The sequence below is a fragment of the Asterias amurensis genome, chromosome 2, assembly GCF_032118995.1.
Source record: "Asterias amurensis chromosome 2, ASM3211899v1".
Classification (NCBI taxonomy): domain Eukaryota; kingdom Metazoa; phylum Echinodermata; class Asteroidea; order Forcipulatida; family Asteriidae; genus Asterias; species Asterias amurensis.
Genome location: NC_092649.1, coordinates 12,604,517 through 12,615,266, shown reverse-complemented (window position 1 = coordinate 12,615,266; position 10,750 = coordinate 12,604,517). Strand labels below are relative to the sequence as shown.

At 38.4% G+C, this 10,750-nt stretch overlaps 1 protein-coding gene across 1 annotated transcript in view; it reads right to left on the bottom strand.

Annotated features, from left to right (window-relative positions):
* Positions 1-5,858: 5,858 nt before the first annotated feature.
* Positions 5,859-10,750, bottom strand: part of LOC139934040 (uncharacterized) — a 28,294-nt gene continuing 23,402 nt past the window's right edge. Inside the window, exon 2 of the mRNA XM_071928310.1 lies at positions 5,859-9,643. Within this exon, the coding sequence (XP_071784411.1) occupies positions 9,401-9,643 (243 nt within the window). The 3' untranslated portion in view covers positions 5,859-9,400. The remainder of the gene's footprint in view (positions 9,644-10,750) is intronic.

Here is a 10,750-nt window from a genome sequence, read left to right as displayed (position 1 = left end):
AGGCGATAATGAGTATCATTTATATGCTTCGGGGGACTCGAGCAAGTCACTTGATTTGCAGTTTTTAGATGCATGGATTAGTAATGGTCAGGGGAAAAATGTGGGATTTCAAAATCAAAAAGTGTATGGTCACAAACAAAATTAACTTTTGTTTTCATATCGAAAAGTGTATAGTTGAAAAGAAAATGAACGATTTCAGAATCGTAAAGTATATTTATGATCTGAAACAAAATGAACAATTTCAAATCGTAAAGAACAAATAAAAAACGAAAAGTATAGTATGAAACGAAATGAACGATTTCCTAATCGAACGGTGTATGGTCAGAAAATCAGAAACATAATCAACGATTTTCAAATCGAACGTGTAGCGTCGAAAATAAAATTGACGATTTGAGAAGTGCATGGTTGGGACAATGAAAGATTTCAAATCGAATATGTTAGGGCCTATATGGTTGGAAACAAAATGAACGTGCTAAACTAAAAAAGTATATGGTTGGGAAAACGAATGAAAATTTTCAAAATCGAAAATTGTAGATAGTGGTCAAAAACAAATAGTCGAAAGGTGTTGGTATGAAACATAATGAACGATTTCCAAATCGGAAAGTGTATGGTCGGAAACAAAATGAACGATTTAAAAAACGAAAAATGTATGGCCGGAAACAAAATTCTGAATCGAAAAGTATATGGTCGGTAACAAAATTTACGATTTCAAAATCGAAAAATGCATGTCGTAAACAAAATAAACGATTTCAATATTAAGGAAATTCGATTCTTGTTTGTAGCGGAATCTAAAGTGTGAAAAACATCATAGCCTAAATGCTCATTGACTTATTTCTCGAAATCGTGATTTCATGAAACGGTCACAGGTTTTGATGACAGGGCAGTTTGTTGAAAACCAGTGATGGAAAATACATTTCAAAATCCGAACCTGGACGACAAGCCAGTAGGGTATACTGACATTTTTATTTTGGGTTGCTAATTTGTATGAAGTCATCTATTTTTTTTTTTTTTTTTTTTTTTTTTTGGGGGGGGGGTATTCTTGACGAGGTATTCCCCTAGGTTACGCAATAATTAAACGTACTATTAAACTAAACTTCATTTGATGTGCTTTCTTTATTTAATTAAGCTGTCACTGATCACCTTTTTAAATCTAAGGCAAGACATTTTTGTTAATGGCTGCTGGTGATAATAATTAGGGCCTATCGTTAATTTCTTTCAGCTGAATGATTGTGCTTTCTTCTATATAGTTTAAATGACCTTTTTAATATATTGTATGATTTGCCAAATCAAATTGCCTGTTAAAACATTTATTGTAATGCGGGTATACTGTGAGTGACAGTAAATAATTGTAATGTGCTCCGATAAAGGGCTTCTTGATTTAAAATGTCTTTGTTCGTTTGATTATTTGTTTGTATAAGAACTCAATGAAACAGTCATCTATTTGTTCGCGTGTTTATCTGACGTTACACTTGAGGCTCATTAAAGACACTGGACACTATTTAGTATTTGTAATTGTTAAAGACCCAGTCTTCTCACTTGGTGTATCACAACATATGCATAAAATAACAAACATGTGAAAATTTGAGCTCAATTGTTGCGAGATAATAATGAAAGCAAAAATCTGAGGTATCGAAATCAAATTCGTGGAAAATTACTTGTTTCTCGAAAACTACGTCACTTCAGAGGGAGCCGTTTCTCACAATGTTTTACACCATCAACCTCTCCCCATTACTCGTTACCAAGTAAGGTTTTATGCTAATAATTATTTTGAGTAATTACCAATAGTGTCCACTGCCTTTAACTATGCCAGAGATCTGCCTTGAGCCTGCGTCAATTCCAGTCCATAATCTTCTTTGACCTCGCATTCATTTCATATGAAGATTCGCAGTCAAATCCTGCGTACATTTTTATATACATAATTATAAAACAAATGTCTGCTGCTGCATGCAGACGACCCGACTGAAGCTACCAAACATCACCTCGGACCAATCATGGAACACTTACGTCATTGCACGTTTATCCAATGAAATCACTGTATCCATTGAAATCACTGGTTACGTAAAACCAATACCTGTCTTTATTCTTGGACCGGTCTTTCTACGTATTTACACCTTGAACGTGGAGAGGGGGCCTCTGACGTCATAAGGTTGCACAACCAAATTATTCGCACAATTTGACACGTACTTAAATTTGCAAAGCGTGAAGGAGAAATCGGGCCCTGCTGACGTCAGGATACGCTTTCCGGTTACACATCGTTTGTAAATAAACCCAGTCGACTGAGTTACAGTTTATAATTCTTTAATTTGAGGACTTGAGTCCAAGGTCCCTGTGTTAGACCATGTGAACTTTGTTTCTAATAAGTGTGACATTGCTCGTTACCAAGTAAGTTTTTATGCTAATAAATATTTTGAGAAATTACAATAATAAATGTAGTGTCCAGGGCCTTTAAGCTGTGCCATAATTGACGTAATCAGCTTTTAGTCATATTTATGACATGCACTAAGTCACATTTTATGAGATGGCTCATAACAGTGACTTTATTTGATTTTTGTTCACAATGTCCCTTTAACCATGTAGAAGAAAATAATTGTCTTCCTCATGCCTTAACACTCCCATAGGTCTCAGTTTAATTTTGTGAGGTATTGTTTCTTTATATGTAAGTACTGTCCCCAGTTATGATGATATTTGTCATTACCCGACGTTAATGATAGTCGCCTATCTTTTGAACAAAATTAAGGGTGAAGACTGAATTTGTTATAGAATTGTGGGACAGCAGCTGGCCCCAAGGTAGTTGAAACCGACCCCAGAGGACTAGAGTTTGTTTTTCAACCCACTTATCCGACAGGCTATGTAACCTAACATGCACTTCACCACGTAAACTATAAGGCCCACATCTTATATCCCCCGCGGGTATACACCATGGTCATCTTCCAAAATACTTACCGTCTTGGGGAGCGTGCGAAGAGAGCATCCTCCGAAATCTTCGAGATGCGAGCCTCCACTTCCGGCTATCGCCCAGATGTCACATGACACAGATCCTTCATGCATTATTCATGAAGGTTCTTCAGAACCCCAAACTGACGTACATGGGGTTTGGGGAGGAAGCCATGTTTCCGGGGAGGGCTTTTGCAGCTGCGCAGTGGCGATGATACGCCTACTTCAGCTTGTGTGTGAAAAACGGCCATTTAAATTTTATTCTGTGGCTTTAAAAATGCCTCACAACAAATATATTGGTACAAGTCCTTGCAAATAGAATAAGCCATTTTGAGGTACGGTGGATACGACTTGGCGCTATACATGTCACTGGGTAAAAGTGTATACTCCCCAACAGTGGTCTTATGTGGCTATGGTGCACTCCTCACGCTTTGTGAACTTTAAATTCCGTGCTGGACGCCGTATGTGCAGTCTAGTCTGACACCCTGTGTGTGCACATGCGTTTTTGGTCGGACCCGAAATGACTTAAAATCGCAAGTTGTCTCAACTCTCTATGGACACAGCTCTGTATCAGCCAACCACCCAGGTTAGGTCTTTGTGTATTTTTTGGTTCTCTCTTTGAAACTTTGCATGGCGGAAAAACAATATATAGTAAGATTTGCAGTAACACATTATCTCTAAATGAGTTGAGGTGGTTCTGAAACAAACCGTATGTTTAAACGTTTCGATCAGCTATAGCTCTGATCGTCTTTTTGAGAGAAAGCTGTTATTCATAAATACCTGAGACAGTTTCGCTATTCATATTGGTGGAGAGCATGTCACGTGGGTGTGTACAAACATTTGTTTATGACCAGTTATAAGTGTTGAAACATGGGCGTGACACGCGAGCTTGCACCTATGCTTATAAAAGACAGTTTCTATTGGTCGAGACCAACGGCCGGGACAGTTGTGTCACATCACGCGATACGACACGACGCGCACAGCATTCCCTAATAAGGAGTGGTTTACCTGAGGACGGCGGAGGGTCTTACCATTTCATAGCTGGAGGGGTGTTGTGTTGTGTTGAAAGAAATCATTGAACAATTATAATTTGTTCATCTATTTTAAAAATGTTGATGTTTTTTGACCGAAAAGGTATTTATGAATGGGAAAAGTATTGATGTTTTTTGACCGAAAAGGTATTTTTTGACCGAGGCCTGGTTCTTGATAATTTACCTCAACTTCGTCTTGGTAAAATTATCAAGAACCAGGCCTCGTTGGGATTAAACCACTAGTTGAAAGCCTCTTCACCACACATTGATTCCCTTATTTGTTGTCGGTGTGGAAATGAAATTTAAAGTGAATGAGAAAATGTTGTACAAAAAGGGCACTAAACCTGTTGTTGAGCTGCGATATTGTTTTATTTTGTAACGCCATCCCACACCCACCCGCCCGCCTGGGGCACGATCTAATTCTCACCCACTCGTCAGATAATTTCTGGGTTCCACTGTTTTTACCTGCCCTCTTTTATTCGCCTTCACTGTAAGTGTTTTTTGTGTAATCCCATCTTGTTCCCTTTTTTTGTTTTTAAAAGGCACTGGGGTTTATTTCACAAGGAGTTGAGACTTTATCTTATCTCGAGTTATTGGATGAGTACTTGCCGTCTTAGGACTACCCTTAAGTGTTTAATATCTCCTATATGATTGAATAGTCATATAAAGTTAGGACTAGTAACGAGCAATGAAGTGCTGACTTTGATATAAATCATAGTGCGAAACAGCTCCTTCTGAAGTACGTAGGTTTTGAGAAAGTGGTAATTTCTCACTCAAAGTTTTGTTATTTTTTTTGCATAATGTTGGGGCTAACAAAATGATGAGAATAGGCTCACTGGTCTTTGACAGTTACCATGGGTCGCCAGTGCCTTTAGGGAAGTTAAACGTTTGGTAAACATCACTTACTCTTAAAATGTGTGGCAATACCGATGTTTTTCAGAAGCCTATAGACGATATGACCTCTGACGTCACACGAAAACCATAACACGATTCGCGCGCATTCCGCCGGGCAAAACCTTTGTGTTTTGGCAGCCAGCTAGAAAGTGTATGCACTCTTACCATGACTACGTGTCTTTTTGCCCGGCGAAACATTACGTTTACAGTGTTTTTTCAACAGAGGGCGGTTTGAATGTAAACTAAGGTCACATCGTCTATACAACAGCTTTCGATACAGCATTTTGAAAATCATTTCACTTAATCTGAGAAGCGTTACTGCCAGAAGATTATGTATTTCTACAAGGGGTCATTATTCCGGCGATATTTCAAAAACGCGACAAAAGTTTCACTTGTTTATGTTTTTTTTTTTTTTAGATAACTTTTTGTATAAAACAATCAAACGGTTCCAATAACCATAGACACTGGGCATTATTGGTGTCTCAACATATGCATGGAATGACAAACCTGTACAAATGTGGGCTCAATTGGACGTCAATAAGTGAGAGACTACTGGAAGAAAAAAACGCCCTTGTTGCACAAGTTGTGAGCTTTTAGAAACTTCATTTAGAGACCTCAAAATCAGATTCTGAGGTCTCGAAAACAATTCAAATAAATATTTTAGTGAGAAATTACTTCTTTCTCAAAACCTATACGTTACTTTAGAGGGAGCCGTTTCTCACCATGTTTTATACTATCAACAGCTCTCCATTGCTCATATTTTGAGTAATTACCAATAGTGCCCAGTGCATTTAAAGACCAACGTGGCAAAAAGTCAAGTATTTTTGTTTTATGTTATCAAAGTCGCGTGTACCGTTTGATGTTGAAGTCAGTTTGGGTTGCAAGGAAAGATGAAAATAAGATAAGAAAATAATGAAATAATGTAAAGTCAAAGTTTGCTTTGAAACAAAATAATGATATTAAATCAGTTTATTTGTTTTACATATGGCAGTAAATAAGAATAAAGAACAATATTGTGCCATGATAATAACTTGCTTTTCAATAAAGAATTTATATTAATATATGCATTGAACTTACAGGAAAATAATATTTGTACACACTTGGCGAGAATAACAACAAAATACACCTACTGTACACTCAGCATTATCTACTTTTTCTATGGCGTCTCCTTAAAACCAGCCCTGTATTATGTTATACACATAGGATTTAATTGCCTGTTACTACAAATGTTGGCACAACTAAATAATTCATTGTTATTGTACAGTAGCTATATCCTTCTAATAAACACAAATTCATGAAGGCCTCCAAGTGCCATTGTCGAAAAAATCCTCAAGGATCAAAATAACGTCACCATTTTTTTTTTTTTTTATACAACAACAAAGTAAGCAGTCGTCTTTTCTTTACACTCCAAATGCTATCATTTACATTCACGTCAGAAAAAAAAACATTTTCCATTTTGCAAATAAATATTTCATCAACGCATTATACCATTTTGCTTTTTAGATAATGTTTATAGAATTGGTTATATCAAAAATTAAATTTTAATGTGCAGTTTGTTTAGACTTGTGGTGCACTGATGTTATTTGTTATTGTCGGACGTCGGGTCTTTCTAATCAAACACAAGCGTAGTCCCTAAGAATGAATAACAAATAAAGAATCTACAATTTTTTTTCTTCTTTTTTAAATAGGCGGCATGCCGCCGCTTTGGGACATTGTTAATGACATTCTGGTAAACAATTTAAAGCTATTAAGCTTTCTGAAACCGCTAAAAAGATGTCTATATTAAGGTCAAAGGTGAGGCCCTTAAATCGTCTTTGTAAAAAACGTGTGGAAACAAGGTTGGGTTTTCTCGTTATTTTCTACCGACTCCGATGACCGTTTGAGCCTAAATTTTCACAGGTTTGTTATTTTATATAAAAGTTGTGATAAACGAAGTGTGGGCCTTTAGATAATACTGTTAACCGAAAGTGTCCAACAGCTTTAAGCAAGGTTCTAAAGTCCTTCAAACAAGGTCCTTCATCTAAGGTTCCGCAAACAAGGTCCTTCAAATGTAGTCCATCAAACAAGGTCCCGTGGTCATTCAAACAAGGTCCTTTACAATTATTGTGGTCCCTCAAACGAGGTCATTTAACTGTGGTCCCTCGACCAAGGTGCCACTATAAAAGGTCCTTTAACCCAAGATCCTTTAACTAAAGTCCCTCAACCAAGGTCCCTCTACAAAGGCCTCGTCCCAGGTCTCACATCCAAGGTCCCTCATCCTAGGTCTCTCAAAAATAGGTCTCTTTTACCCAGGTCCCTGAACTAAAGTCACTCAACTTATGTCCCAAATACAAGGTCCCTAAACGAAGGTCATTCAACCAAGGTCCTCTGAACAAAGGTCTTTCTACCAAGGTCTTCTGAACCAAAGAGCCAACAAGTTTGTGCTTCAAACGAATACGTCCTTGGACCGCCAATCAAGAAATATGTTGGGCCGAGGCCAGACACTTCGTGCAAGACGCACGAAGAATGTGACGTGTGACGTGTAGGTTGTTTTTTTTAAAGAAAAACTACTGTTTTGGTTAATGCTACTGCCGATGTGGTACTTTTTATGCAAGCTATAGATCAAGGTATTTTTGACACAATTTAGCTCATATCTTAATTAAATTATCATTGTATGTCTAATTGTACGCTTTGAGTAAAAGTGTATGTATTCCATGCCGCGGTACTATAATACGGGAGGTTGTGCATGACGTCTTACAAGGATTGTCTGTTTTAACACGGCTTTGGATGTAATGGGGTTACTGCATCTGGATAATATTTATGCCCCAAGTACAATTAGCAAACTCTATCTCAGCCTAATTATCTCAGAATTTTCTTCATCAAAGAACGAAATAGCGAACATTAGATATAATAAGATGTCATATTAAAGCGCGTATGGTGCGCTCTCTAACTTGATAAGTAAATACTTGACTATAACTTGTATACCTTAATTTGGTGGATTTTGGCGCTTTATAAATATTCTTGTCTAATATTATTCATCTCAACCCAAATAATATATACAATGGGTATGTTCAACTGCATCACACCATAAGGAGGGGGAATACGATTGATAGCATTATTATAAGACTTGGGCTACATTCCTGGGTCGTTAGGAAGGTGTGTAAACAAATTGCACGTCCCCCCGCTTATAGTTATCACTAAATAACAAATATTGATGTGATGACGTCACGGTTGTTGATTGCAATTTAGTGCGAAAGTGACGGTCAATGGTAGACGTTACAGCGAGTCTAGCCTCCACTGCTGTTACACTGCATTGTTTCTACGGGTATGTTATTTCAAATCTCTAAAACTATTTGGTACAATCACTTTGCGATAACACGGACAGTAAATAGTTGTAGGTTTTAAATAGAGGCGATAACTATTTCATGTTAGGCCAGCAGTACTGAGGACAATAGAAGAATAGGCCGTGTCCGAATTAGCGACTTTGGCTACAGCTACGGCTAGTTCAGCGCGTCTGTCAGTGTTGAAGAATGGCAGACGCGCGCGCCCTAGCCGTAGCTGTAGCCGAAGTCGCCAATTCGGACACGGCCTTAGAAGCATTCTAAATTATTATTATAGTATATAGTCATGTGTCAACAAGATCCAGCCCGTAGACGGGGACAATGAGAACTGATTGAGACTACTTGTGTCGAAATCAGCAATAGCAGAACTTGGACTCCGTACCAAGATTCGGCTCAGACTTGAACATGTGCCAGTTTAAAGGATGGAATTACATTAGTTCATAACAGCGGGTAAAATTCTCGAAAAAGTCAATTCGGTAAAACCGTCCTGGGTCGTGTCTTTTAGCAGTGAGGCCGATCTTTCGTTTCGAAAAGGCGAGTTTCTTATGAATGTCTAAATTCGTCATTCTCTGTCGATTCAAGTCATTTCCCAGCCTTTTTTTGTAAAGTGTTGCATCGTTGGTCAATAACACCGCTAGGAGTCGAGTTGACCCAGCAACCATTGGAGGATGAAAACTGGCTTTGTCACACCGTAGGACCTTATGCGTCAATAAGGACGACTTGGAGTCGTCCCTGGCGAAACCGTAATTGGCGCGTCAAAACATCATAGACGTGTTTCCCGCCGTTCAGTGGTGAGTTAACAAGTTCATTTTACGGTGTGGAGGATCGGTAGTTGTCTAATATTTCGTTTCAGTGTCAATGCAATCCTGATCTCCACTCCGATTCCGATCTTGATGAAAACCCCAGCTTGTCGGTCGACATTAAAAAAAAAACATTTCAATAAACCAGTTGTTTGTGTGGTTATTGAGACTTTAAGGTCCTGTCGTTGATGCGTATGATTCCGCGAGTAGGCCATCTCATATAGCTAAGACAAGGCTAGCCACATCCCCGTATTACATTCTTATAAAGTCAACTTGACAGAAGAACCTTCTGCTAAAGAGTATGGTAAGTTCGTCATATAGTCTAGTCAATAAACACGTTTTCATCTCCACTAAAGTTGGAGAAAGAGTCGCACGGGTTCTTTCTTTGAGAGATGTTGGCACTTTACTTGTTGTTCCCCTACTAGTTCATGCAAGTGCCTCTACTGGCAAACGATGAAGTCGAGTCCGAGATACACTCCAGACCCTGCTCACATGGGCAGTGAAGCCCTAGTCTTTCCCCGCTCCACATGTGAGGCCGGCTGTAGATGTTACAGATATGGCCCCGCTGACTGAGTTCCTTGCATAACCGGACGGAGCTGGTGTGTACCGTCACACAGCACGATGGTCGGTTCAGCCCCTCGCAATCCGAATCAGTTATACAGGTCTGCATGGAGAAAAAAAAGAGTCAATTAATTATAACATTTGATAACATTTACCTCATTCACTGGTCGGTATTACCCGACCAGATACGAGTCCCGTTGATGGGCCTAACCCACTTCTGGGTCTGGCCTTGCCCATTTCTGGGTCAGTTTGACCCAGGATTCAACGACAAAGAAATAGCTGAAAGTGACATAGAATCTGGTAATATTGACAACTCGTCTCAAAATTAATCTTTGGTGTGTTGTAAATAATTTCAGAATCCCCTTAGAAAAAGGGAATTTTCTTGTTGTCATTTCTTAAAGGTTTAAAAATGAGCGACCTTTTAAAAGATATTTTATACAGTAAAGACTTACCCTTTCCCATTGAATGTATAACTTGCGGTACAAAGAACGCAAACAAAAGGTAATCTTACAAAACAAACAACAAGCGGACACTTCTCCGAAAGAGATCGGTCCTCAAAACAAGGACAATCAGTTATTCATAACGTTGTAGTTAAAAACAATGACGGGAAATATTAATTCAAAGCAATGATCAGCGAAGTAAACATGACAAGAAATAAAATAACAGAGTCGTTGAATATTGATTGGTATAATAGCCAAGTAAACACTATCAGCAGTGACAACAGCCTGTGGTTCCCAATTTAAGGTTCGGCTTGTCAGTCAACCTCTCTTCCTGTCAATGCTTTATAGATAAATCATTTAACTCAACTCCAATCAAAACATCGGTCTATCTTTCTTATTCAGACTCCACTCGAAAACACTCGCCGTGATTTGAATTTTAATTTTGAAACGAAAACCGAGTTGTGCATTTTTACTTCTTTGCTGTCGAGATACCATTACTTTATTAAACATTTCAAAGCGTGATTTGTTGAACAAAACAACCATTATTGTATACACTTCTGTCGCCACTGATGAAAGACACTTTGTCAATGCTGATATATATTTTTCCGGATTACCGGTTTATAGTTGGGGAAATGTTGACATGTAAAGTGATGATGTTGTCTTTCCCTGACAAGGTGTTGCCCCAAAATTGAATCAGCTGCAGGGATCAGGCGATCACTCTCGACACGGATACAGGCAACGGTTTCTAATACACGAGTAAATTGGTGTGA